This window comes from Myotis myotis, unplaced genomic scaffold, assembly GCF_014108235.1.
Source record: "Myotis myotis isolate mMyoMyo1 unplaced genomic scaffold, mMyoMyo1.p scaffold_m19_p_3, whole genome shotgun sequence".
NCBI lineage: Eukaryota > Metazoa > Chordata > Mammalia > Chiroptera > Vespertilionidae > Myotis > Myotis myotis.
The window spans coordinates 22,112,728-22,125,496 of record NW_023416335.1 but is presented as its reverse complement, the minus strand read 5'-3'; the positions used below and the strand labels follow the sequence as shown (position 1 = coordinate 22,125,496).

At 37.4% G+C, this 12,769-nt stretch overlaps 1 protein-coding gene across 1 annotated transcript in view; it reads right to left on the bottom strand.

Annotated features, from left to right (window-relative positions):
• Window positions 1–12,769, bottom strand: part of ADAM32 (ADAM metallopeptidase domain 32) — a 99,413-nt gene that overhangs the window by 31,143 nt on the left and 55,501 nt on the right. The window contains exons 13-14 of the mRNA XM_036297235.1: window positions 12,494–12,586; window positions 1,536–1,731 (exon numbers count right to left, since the gene is read on the bottom strand). Coding sequence (XP_036153128.1) covers window positions 1,536–1,731; window positions 12,494–12,586 — 289 coding nt within the window. The remainder of the gene's footprint in view (window positions 1–1,535; window positions 1,732–12,493; window positions 12,587–12,769) is intronic.

The window sequence follows — 12,769 nt, the reverse complement described above, 5'->3', positions numbered from 1 at the left end:
CTCCCATTTGATCCAGTGATCCCACTTCTGGAAATATATCCCAACAAACTAGAAACACCAATCAGAAAGGATATATGCACCCCTATGTTCATAGGAGCACAATTCACCATAGCTAAGATTTGGAAACTGCCTAAGTGCCTAGCAGATGAGTGGATTAAAAACCGTGGTACATCTACACAATGGAATACTATGCTATGGTAAAAAAAAAAAAAAAAAAAGAAGGAATTCTTACCATTTGCAACAGCATGGATGGACCTGGAGATCATTATGCTAAGTGAAATAAGCCAGTCAGAGAAAGATAAATACCACATGATCTCACTCATTTATGGAATATAATGAACAACATAAACTGATAAATAAAAACAGATCTAGAGACAGAGAAGCATCGATCAGACCATCAAACCTCAGAGGGACGGTAGGGGAGGATGGGCGTAAGGGGGAGAGATCAACCAAAGGACTTGTATGCATGTATATAAGCCTAAGCAAGGGACATAGACACCATGGGGGTGAGGGCATGAGTTGGGAGGTAATGGGGCAATAAGGACACATATGTAATATCTTAATCAATAAAAAAAGAAAACATAGCATAAGAGAAAATATTTACAAATCATGTATCTCTAAAATATATGTTACTCATACAATTCAATAGCAAAAACAAATAATGGGATTTTAAAATAGCAAAGGACTTGAAGAGACATTTCTCAAAGGAAGACAATGTGGTCATCAGATATATGAAAAAGTGCTCAACATCACTAATCATCAGGAACACGCAAATCAAAAGCACAACTCACACATTTTAGGATAACTATTTTTTTAAAAAAATATTATTGTTGCCCTAGCTGCTTTGCCTCAGTGGATAGAGTGTCAGCCTGTGGACTGAAGGGTCCCAGGTTCGATTCCAGCCAAGGGCACATGCCTGGGTTGCAGGCTCCGTCCCCAGTGGGGGGCATGCAGGAGGCAGCCAATCAATGATTCTCTCTCATTATTGATGTTTATATCTCTTTCTCTCCTTCTCTCTTCCTCTCTGAAATCAATAAAGAAATATATTTTTTTAAAAAAATTATTGTTAGCAAGGATGTAGCGAGAAGTAAAGTTTTTTTTACTGTTCATGGGAATGAAATTGGTACAGCTCTTATGGAAAACAACATACAGACTCCTCAAAAATTAAAAATAAACTACCTTCGACCCAGCAATCTCATTTATATGAATACATATATAGATTCTGTGAGAAGTACTTAACATAATGTATAAAAATTATAGCAATTTTTTCACAATATACATGAAATATCAAAACATCAAATCATATACCACAAATATATGCATTTTAATTGTCAATTATACCTTAATAAAATTTTAAAAAATAAAAATATACCAAAAATATATATACATGTTAAACAACTAATTTAAACTTATATGTATTTATATATAACATATATAGTCATATAAAATGTAAATTATATGTGATTGCCCATTGTCTTGGTAATGTTAATAAAATATTGAAGATCAACTGTTTAGATGTTACAAAACCATATTACCTTTTCCAAATAAGGATTCACAACGTGCATCAAGATCATGGCAGTCTCCTTTATAACAAATATATTTAGTTTTACATGAATGTCCATTGATTATCATGATATCAGGGGGACAGGCTGATGAGGATCCATTACAAAATTCAGGAAGATCACACTCAGGATGCACACTGGGCCTGCACGGCGAACCTGCTTGTTGAATCTAGTGGAAATTAAAATATAAAAAATAAAGCATTATATATAAGATTGTTATTAATATTTACTTCAAAATTGTGTTACTTTCATTTATAGGCTGATGATCTATTTATTCATTAATGTCTCTTAATATCTTCTATATAAAGTATGTTTTTAAATAAAACAAGAGATAAAACATATACACAAGGAAAAGTGTAACACAAGTATGGTGTGATGAGAGGCAAGATTTTGTTGTGTTTCAGTGCAAGGGAGGAAATACCACTTTTAGCTTGTGATATCACTTTTTCCTTTGGGGTGAAAATCCTGTAATTTAGACAATTTCCAAATATAATATACTTATTCAAGCCAGTCTATAAATATGGAACATCTGTAAATGCAATCTTTCTCCTGAATTATCCTATAAACAACTTTCACCTATAGAATTCAAAAAATTCATACAAAGAATCTTAAATGGGCATCTATCTCATACTTTTTTAAAAAATATTTTTTATTGATTTCAGAGAAGAAGGGAGAGGGATAGAGAGGTAGAAACTTCAATGATGAGAGAGAATCATTGATCAGTTGCCTCCAGCATGCCCCACACTGGCAATCAAGCCCACAACCCCCACATGTGCCCTGTCCGGGAATCGAACCTTGACCTCCTGGTTCATAGGTCAACACTCAACCACTGAACCATGCCAGCCAGGCCTATCTCATACTTCTTAATTTATGGTTTCCTATGTGAGTAGTAAGTATTCAATAAACTTTTGTGGAATTGAAAAAGAAAAGAAAAGATCAGAGATAAGAATATAGCACATGGTGAGATTCTAGAGAAAAACAACATTAAACTGCTTCAGTGATAAGACAGTCAAGAACACAGAACCCATGCTAGTAGTTCAATAAAGGGAATCTCATATAATGAATCTGTTGCAAACACATGGAAAGAACTAAAAAGGAAAACGGGGGGCAGGAGCCAACACCTTTACATATGACTTAAATTGTGATATTTAAGACAAATGGTCTTTGAATAATTAGTTCATAATTTAAATTTTGAGCTAACACAGCATTTGAAAATTACTTCTAGTGAGTTTCATTATCTATACATTTATGGGAAACTATTGTGTCTTTCAATTACATACCCATGGATACCTAACTATGAGCAGTAACATTTTTTATTTGTAAAATATAAATGTTGGATAAAGTGAATGGAAATAATCCCTTTTAAAGGAGATTTTTCTATATTGAAGAATTCTATAATAGCTCCCAATCAAGGCTTAAAAACAACATCATCAAATTAGGGAGGATAATGGCGTTAGAAAGAGGCCTCAACATCCCACTAAAATTCACAAAATAAGAAACCTGACTCTGAATTAAGTATCTTTTTTTTTTTTTTTGACTTACAGCTATAGTTAGGTATCCGTGGGTATGTAATTGAAAGACACAATAGTTTCCCATAAATGTATAAATAATGAAACTCACTAGAAGTAATTTTCATTTATTTGACTTACAGCTAGCTATAGGTCTATGTGTTCTAAAGAAATCCAGACAGAGAAGACTCCCAAGCGCATTTTACAAAACCAGCATTATCATCCTAATTCCAAAACCAGATAGAAAAGAAAGAAAATTACAGGCCACTATCCCTGATGAACATAGATGCTGAAATCATCAACAAGATATTAGCAGACCATGTCGAACAGGTGTGGTGAAAGTGGGCATCCCTTTGTTCCTGTTCTTAGGTGAAATGGTTTTAGTTTTTGCCCACTGAGTATGATGATGGCTATAGGTTTGTCATATAAGGCTTTTATTCTGTTGAAATATGATCCATCTATTCCCATTTTGCTGAGGGTTTTTATCAAGAAAGGGTGTTGGTTTTGTCAAATACTTTTTCTGCATCAATTGGTATGACTATATGATTTTTATCTCTCAATTTGCTTATGTGATGTATCACGTTTATTGATTTGCAGTTATTGTACCAGCCTTGCATCCCCAGAATAAATCCTACTTGGTCATAGTGTAGGATCTTTCTGATGTAATGTTGGATCCAATTGGCTAGAATTTCCTTGAGGATTTTGGGCATCCATGTTCATGAGGGATATTGGCCTATAATTCTCTTTGTGTTGTCTTTATCTGGTCTTGGTATTAGGGTAATGTTGGCTTCATAGAATGAGTCTGGAAGAGTTCCTTCCTCTTGAATTTTTTGGAGTAGTCTGAGGATAGGTTTTAGTTCTTCTTTGAATGTTTGGTAAAACTCCCATGTGAAGCTGTCTAGCCCTGGGCTTTTGTTTGCTGGAAGCTTTTTGATGACTGCTTTAATTTCCCATATAGTTATCACCCTATTGAGATTTTTTAGATTCTTCCTGATTGAGTTTTGGAAGGTTGCATTTTTCTAAGAATATGTCCATTTCCTCTAGGTTGTCTAGTTTGTTGAAATTGAGTTGTTCATAAATTTTTTTTTACAATTCTTTGTATTTCTGTGGGGTCTGTTGTTATTTCACCTCTTTCATTTCTGATTTTGTTTATTTAGGTCCTCTCTGTTTGCTTCTTGGTGAGCCTGACTAGAGGATCATCAATCTTATTTATCCTTTCAAAGAACCAGCTCTTGGTTTCATTTATTTTGGGGGGGGAGAGGGGAGGGGGGTCTGTATGTCATTTATTTCTGCTATAATCTTTATTATCTCCTTCCTTCTGCTCACCCTGGGCTTTTTTTGTTGTTGTTGTTGCTCTCTTTTTAACTCTTTGAGTTGTAGGGTCAGATAATTTATTATCATTTTTTCTTGTTTTTTGAGGTAGGCCTATAGAGCTATAAACTTCCCTCTCAGGACTGCTTTCACTGTGTCCCATAGATATTGGATTGTTGTGTTTTCATTGTCATTAGTTTCCAGGATGCTTTTAATATCTTTTATGATATCTTTGATGATCCAATCATTGTTTAACAGCATGCTATTCAGCTTCCAAGTGTTTAAATTTTTTTCTTGTTTTTATTATAGTTTATTTCTAATATTATACCATTGTGGTCTGAGAAGATGCTTGATATGATTTCAATCTTCTTAAATTTGGAGAGACGTTGCCTGTGACACAACATACAGTCTATCTTTGAAAATGTCCCATGTGCACTTGAGAAGAATGTATATTCTGTGGCTTTGGGGTGAAATGTTCTGAAGATGTCAATTAATTCCATCTGATCTAGTGAGTCATTTAGGATTGCTGTTTCTTTGCTGATTTTTTGCCTAGAGCAGTGGTCGGCAAACTGCAGCTCGCAAGCCACATGCAGCTCTTTGGCCCCTTGAGTGTGGCTCTTCCACAAAATACCCACTTCTGCGCATGGGCCACAAAGTTTCAATCGCACTGTACATGCGCGCCCGCACGTGGTATTTTGTGGAAGAGCCACACTCAAGGGGCCAAAGAGCCACATGTGGCTCGTGAGCCACAGTTTGCTGACCACTGGTCTAGAGGATTTATTTAGTGATGTCAGTGGTGTATTAAAGTCCCCTACTATAATTGTATCATTGTCGATCTCTCCCTTGGTATCTTCCAGGAGTTTTATTTATGTATTTGGGTGCTCCTGCATTGGGTGCATATATGTTTACAATGGTTATATTCTCTTAGTGTATTGATCCCTTTAGTATTATGAAGTGGCCTTCCTTATACTCTTGTTCAACATAGTACTGGAAGTGCTAGCCATAGCGATTAGATAAGAAGAAGAAATGAAAGGCATCCAAATTGGAAAAGAAGTAAAACTGTCATTATTTGCAGATGACATGATACGGTACATAGAAAACCCAAAAGACTCCATCAGAAAATTATTAGACTTAACAAATGAATTTGGCAATGTAGCAGGATACAAAATTAACATTCACAAATCTATGGCATTTTATACACCAATAATGAACTTACAGAAAGAGAGATTTAAAAAAACAATCCCATTTACTATTGCACCAAAAAAATTAAGATACCTAGGAATAAACTTAACTAAGGAGATAAAAGACCTGTACTCAGAAAACTACAGGACATTGAAAAAAGAGGTAGAGGAAGACATAAACAGATGGAAGAACATACTGTGTTCATGGACTGGTAGAATCAAAATCATTAAAATGTCCATATGACCCAAAGCAATCTACAGAATCAATGCACTCCCCATTAAAAAACCAATGGCATATTTCAAAGACCTAGAATGAACTCCCCAAAAATTCATCTTGAATAAAAAAATACTCTGGATAGCTGCAGCAATCCTGAGAAAGATGAACAAAGTAGGAGGAATCTCAATACTAAATATCAAGCTATATTACAAAGCCACGGTTCTCAAAACTGCCTGATATTGGCACAAGAACAGATATATAGAGCAATGGAAAATACAGAACCCAGAAATTGACCCAAACCAGTATGCTCAATTAATATTTGACAAAGGAGGCAAGAACATACAATGGAGTCAAGACAGTCTCTTTAATAAATGGTGTTGGGAAAATTGGACAGATACATGCAAAAAAAATGAAACTAGACCACCAAGTTACACCATACACAAAAGTAAACTCAAAATGGAAAAAGGACTTAAACGTAAGATGGGAAACCATAAAAAAATTAGAGGAATCAACAGGCAGCAAAATCTTAGACATATGTTGACGCAATAATTTCACTGATACACCTCCCAGGGCAATGGAAACTAAAGAGAAAAATAACAAATGGGACTACATCAAAATAAAAAGCTTCTGCACAGCAAAAGAAACCATCAACAAAACAACAAGAAAGCCCACTGTATGGGAGAACATATTTGCCAATGTTATCTCTGATAAGGGTTTAATCTCCAACATTTACAGGGAACTCATACAACTTTACAAAAGAAATATAAACAATCCAATCAAAAAATGGCCAAAAGACCTAAATAGACACTTTCAATGGAGGACCTACAAAAAACCAAGAGGCATATGAAAACATGCTCAAAGTCACTAATCATCCAAGAGATTCAAATCAAAATAACAATGAGGTGCCATCTCACACTTGTCAGAATGGCTATCATCAATAAATCAACAAATGACAAGTGCTGGCAAGGACTCAGAAAAAAAGGAACCTTGTGCACTGCTTGTGGGAATGAAGACTGGTGCAGCCACTGTGGAGAACTGTATTGAGTTTCCTCAAAAAACTAAAAATGGAACTCCCATTTGACCCAGTGATCCCACTTCTGGAAATATATCCTAAGAAATTAGAAACACCAATCAGTAAGGATATATGCACCCCTATGGTCATAGCAGCACAATTAACCATAGCTAAGATTTGGAAACAGCCTAAGTGCCCATCAGCAGATGAGTGGATTAAAAACTGTGGTACAAGGAGAAACCAAGATGGCAGCATAGGTAAACACCGGAAATTGCTGCCTCGCACAACCACTTCAAAAATACAACTAAAAGACAAAACGGACATCATCCAGAATCACAGGAAGGCTGGCTGAGTGGAAATTCTACAACTAGAAGGAAAGAGAAAAGCACACTGAGACTCAGAGGAGGTGCGGAAGTAAAGTGTAGAGGTACGGAGGCGCATGTGGAAAGCGCTGGCAACTGAAGACGCGGTTGTCTTTTTCAATCAGGAGTGAGTCTCAAGCTCCGGACTCCTCTAAACTCCAGTTCTGGGCGAGTCTCTGGGGACCCAGACTCATATGGGGAGAAACTGGACTGTCTGGAATTGGTCGGAACTCGAAGGCGGCTTTCTCTCAGAGGTGCTTGCAGCGGTTACCGGGACACTGAGACGCAGGACCTCTTAGGGTAGGACTGAGGAGCAGCCATAGCTGCTTGCTCTGCCCTGTTGATCCCCTGAGACCCCGCCCCACCCAAGCTGTGCACAAAGGCTTTTGCATATGAAATGCCTTTCCCTTTGCATATCTGAAAATTACCTAACAAACTGAAGCTGGGTCAGAGAGACACAGAACTTCCAAAAGAAGGCCCAAGGCCCCACAGCAGCTTGCATTGCTTCACAGCTGGGCCTCATCTGGGCACCTTCAAACCCAAAACAAAGAGGAATCTGCAGATCTCTCCATAGCTCCTGCTGGGTAGCCTCAGGCAGAGGCTAAATTAGCACCTCCTTAGAGATCCAAGAGCCAGTGTACCCAGTGGTCAGAGTGGGACCATCCAGATTACAACTCCTCAGATCCAGAAGGGACACACTCAGGGGGCAGACTCAGTGAGCACCAAAGCCCCACTGAAGCAAGTCTTGCCCAGAAGGGTGTCTCTAGCACAGAAGTTCTCCCACTGCAGACACAGCTGATTCCCACAGCCAATTGGCCTGGAGGTCAATTCCTCCCAGTGATACCTACAACAATCAAGGCTTGACTACAAGACTGTGCACAAAGCCCACAAAGGGGTGCACCAAGAGTGTCCACCTCAGGTAATTGGGGAGGCTGAGCCACTATGCACTATAGGACACCTAGCACAGAAAGCCACTCTATCAACACAGGGAAGCATAGAAAATGTGGAGACAAAGAATCAGGTCACAAATGACAGAAATGGAGGGAAGCAAACTACTGGATATAGAGTTCAAAACCACACTTATAAGGTTTTTCAAGAATTTTCTAGAAACCGCTGATAAATTTAGTGAGACCCTCAAGACATCTAGTGAGACCCTCTAGGTTATGAAAAAGGACCAACTAGAAATTAAGCATTCACTGACTAAAATAAAGAATATTATACAGAGTTCCAACAGCAGACTAGAGGATCGCAAGAATCAAGTCAAAGATTTGAAATACAAAGAAGCAAAAAACACCCAACTGGAAAAACAAAAAGAAAAAAGAATCCAAAAAAATGAAGATAGTGTAAGGAGCCTCTGGGACAGCTTCAAGCGTACCAACATCCGAATTATAGGGATGCCAGAAGAAGAGAGAGGGCAAGATATTGAAAACCTATTTGAAGAAATAATGACAGAAAACTTCCCCTACCTGGTGAAAGAAATAGACTTACAAGTCCAGGAAGCGCAGAGAACCTCAAACAAAAGGAATCCAAAGAGGACCATACCAAGACACATCATAATTAAAATGCCAAGAGCAAAAGACAAAGAGAGAATCTTAAAAGCAGCAAGAGAAAAACAGTCAGTTACCTACAAGGGAGTACCCATACGACTGTCAGCTGATTTCTCAACAGAAACTATGCAGGCCAGAAGGGAGTGGCAAGAAATATTCAGTGATGAATAGCAAGAACCTACAACCAAGATTACTTTACCCAGCAAAGCTATCATTCAGAATTGAAGGTCAGATAAAGAGCTTCACAGATAAGAAAAAGCTAAAGGAGTTCATCACCACCAAACCAGTATTATATGAAATGCTGAAAGGTATCCTTTAAGAAGAGGAAGAAGAAGAAAAAGGTAAAGATAGAAATTATGAACAACAAATACACATCTATCAACAAGTGAATCTAAAAATCAAGTGAATAAATAATCTGATGAACAGAATAAACTGGTAAATATAATAGAATCAGGGGCATAGAAAGGGAGTGGACTGACTATTCTTGGGGGGGAAGGGATGTGGGGGGTGCGGGAAGAGACTGGACAAAAATCATACACCTATGAATGAGGACAGTAGGGGAGGGTAAGGGCAGAGGGTGAGATGGGAATGGGGTGGAGGGGAGCTACGGGGGGAAAAAAGAGGAACAACTGTAATAATCTGAACAATAAATATTTAATTTAAAATAAATAAATAAATAAAAACTGTAGTACATCTACACAATGGAATATTATGCTGCAGTAAAAAAGAAGGAATTCTTATCATTTGTAACAGCATGGATGGACCTGGAGAGCATTATGCTAAGCAAAATAAGACAGTCAGAGAAAGATACATATCACTTGATCTCACTCATTTGTGGAATATAATGAACAACATAAACTGATGAACAAAAACAGATCCAGAGACAGAAGCATCAATCAGACTGTCAAACCTCAGAGGGAAGGTTGGGGAGGGTGGGGGTAAGACAGGAGAGACCAACCAAAGGACTTGTATGCATGCATATAAGCCTAAGTAAGGGACACAGACACAATGGGGGTGAGGGCATGAGTGGGGACATCGGGGGGTAATGGGGGCATAAGAACACACATGTAATACCTTAATCAATAAAGAAAAAAAAATTCGAAAGAAGTAAAACTGTCATTATTTGTAGATGATGGCATGATACTGTATATAAAGAACTCTAAAGACTCCATCAAAAAACAACTAAAACTGATTAATGAATTCAGTAAAGTATCAGAATACAAAATAAATATCCAGAAATCAGTTACATTTTTATACACTAATAATGAATTATCAGAAAGGGAAACTAAAAACAATCTCATTCACAGTTGCTTCAAAAAGAATAAAAGAACAAGGAATAAATTTGACCAAGGATGTAAAAGACCTGTACTCAGAAAATTATAAGACACCTAAGAAGGAAATTGAAGGTACAAATAAGTGGAAGCATATGCCATGTTAATGGATAGGGAGAATTAACATCATTAAAATGTCCATACTCCCCAAAGCCATCTACAGATTCAACACAATACCTATCAAGATACCAATGTCATATTTCACAGAACTAGAAAAAATATTCCAAAAATTTATATGGAACCACAAAAGACCCCAAATAGCAACAGTGATCTTGAGAAAGAAAAACAAAGTTGGAGGAATCATGCTACCTGATATCAAACTATACTATAAGGCCACAGTAATCAAACAACATGGTACTGGCACAAAAATAGACATATAGATCAATGGAACAAAACAGAAAGCCCAGAAACAGACCCATGCCTTTAGAGTCAATTAATATTTGACAAAGGAGGCAAAAACATACAAAGGGCTAAAGATAATCTCTATGTATAAAAGGCTAACAATATGCTAAGTGCCCAACTGTTCAACTGTTCAATCATTTGACCAGTTGTTATGATGTGCACTGACCACCAAGGGGCAGATGCACAATGCACAGGCATGGAAACATGGAACAGACTGATGCATCTCAGAAGGAAGTAGGGAAGGGAAGAGGGCGGGAAGAGATTAACCAAAGATCTTATATGCATTCTAGAGGCCCAATGCACAGATTTGTGCACCAGTGAAGTCTCTCCGTCTGGCCTGCGCCCTCTAGCAATCCAAGACCCCTTGGGGGATATTGGACTTCCGGTTTCTGCCTGATTCCCACAGGCCAGGCTGAGGGACCCCACCGGTGCATGAATCCATGCAGCAGGCCTCTAGTCTATTCAATAAATATTGTTGGGTAAACTGGACAGATAAATGCAAGAAAAAATAAAAGAAACCAGACCACCTTCTTACATCATACACAATAATAAACTCAAATGAATTAAAAACTTAATTGTTAAACTTGAAATCATAAAAATCATAGAAGGAGCCCAGCCAGGGTGGCTCAGTGGTTGAGCGTCGACCTATGAATCAGGAGGTTACAGTTCGATGCCCGGTCAGGGCACATGTCCAGGTAGCAAGCTTGATCCCCAGTGTGGGGCATGCAGGAGGCAGCCAATCAATGATTCTCTCTCATCATTGATGTTTCTATCCCTCTCCCCTTTCACTTCCTCTCTAAAATCAATAAAAATACATTTTTAAAAAAATGCTAGAAGGAAACATAGGCAGTGAAATCTCTGACATTTCTTGTAGCAATAATTTTTCTGATATAATTCCTCAGCTAAGGGAAACAAAAGAACAAGAAAACAAATAGACTACATCAAACTAAAAAGGTTTTGCACAACAAAAGAAACCAGAAACAAAATGAAAAGACAATACATTGAATGGGAGAACATATTCACCAATACATCTGATAAGGGATTAATATCCAAAATTTATAAAAAAGTTATAAAAATAAACACACACACCACCACCACCACAACAACAACAACCCAATTTAAAAATGGGCAAAGGTCTTGAAGAGACACTTCTACAAAGAAGACATACAGATGGCCAACAGACATATGAAAAGATGCTCAAAGTCACTAATCCTCAGTGAAATGCAAATTAAATCCACAATGAGGTATCACCTCACACCTGTCAGAATGGCTATAATCAATAAATCAACGAACAAGGGTTGGTGAGGATGTGGAGAAAAGGGAACCCTTCTGCACTGTTGGTGGGAATGCAAGTTGGAGCAGCCACAGTGGAAAGCAGTAGGGAGTTACCTCAAAAAATTAAAATGGAACTGCCTTATGAACCATCAATTCCACTTCTGGGAATTTATCCGAAGAAACACAAAACACTAATTCGAAAGAATATATGCAACCCCGATATCATGGCATTATTTACAACAGCCAAGATCTGGAAACAGTCCAAGTGTTGTCCATCAGAAGATGAGTGGATAGAACAGCTATGGTACATTTACACAATGGAATACTACTCAGCCTAACAACGAAGAAAAGTTTACCCTTTGCGACAGCATGCATGGACCTAGAGAACATTATGCTAAATGAAATAAGCCAGTTAGAAGAACACAATGATTTCACTCATATGTGGAATCTAATGAACAAACCGAACTAACAATCAAAATAGAGGTAGACTCATAGATAACAGGCAGATGGCGGGGGGGAGGGAGGGCGGGGTAAAGGGATTGAGCAAAAAGGAAAAAAGATAAATAACTCATGGAAACGGACAACAGTGGTTACCATTGGCGCGGGGAGTGAGTGGGTGGAGGTGGAAGAGGATATACAAAGGATAGGGGATAAGTCATGATGGAAAAAAATAAAAAATAAATAAATAAAATAAAATAAATAAAATAAAATAATAAAGGGGAAAGAAAGAATCCCAGACATGATTCATTATACACTTGGATGATATTAATAAACTTAAATCTTACTTGACAGTTACTGCAGCATAATCCTGTATCACAAGTTGATCCTGCTTTCAGCACACAAAGTTTAGGATCACAACAGCTATCTTGTCCACATTGCTATGAATGAGTGAAATACAAATAAAAATACGTTATAACAATATAAACTTTGGTAGGAATTATATTTACTGTGCTTTTTAGTTTTGGGAAAGAATATGAATGCTTTCAAAATTCATAGATTTTTATATTTCTAAACTATTAAAATACTAAAGTATTCAGGTCAAAACAGAGTAACTGGAACCC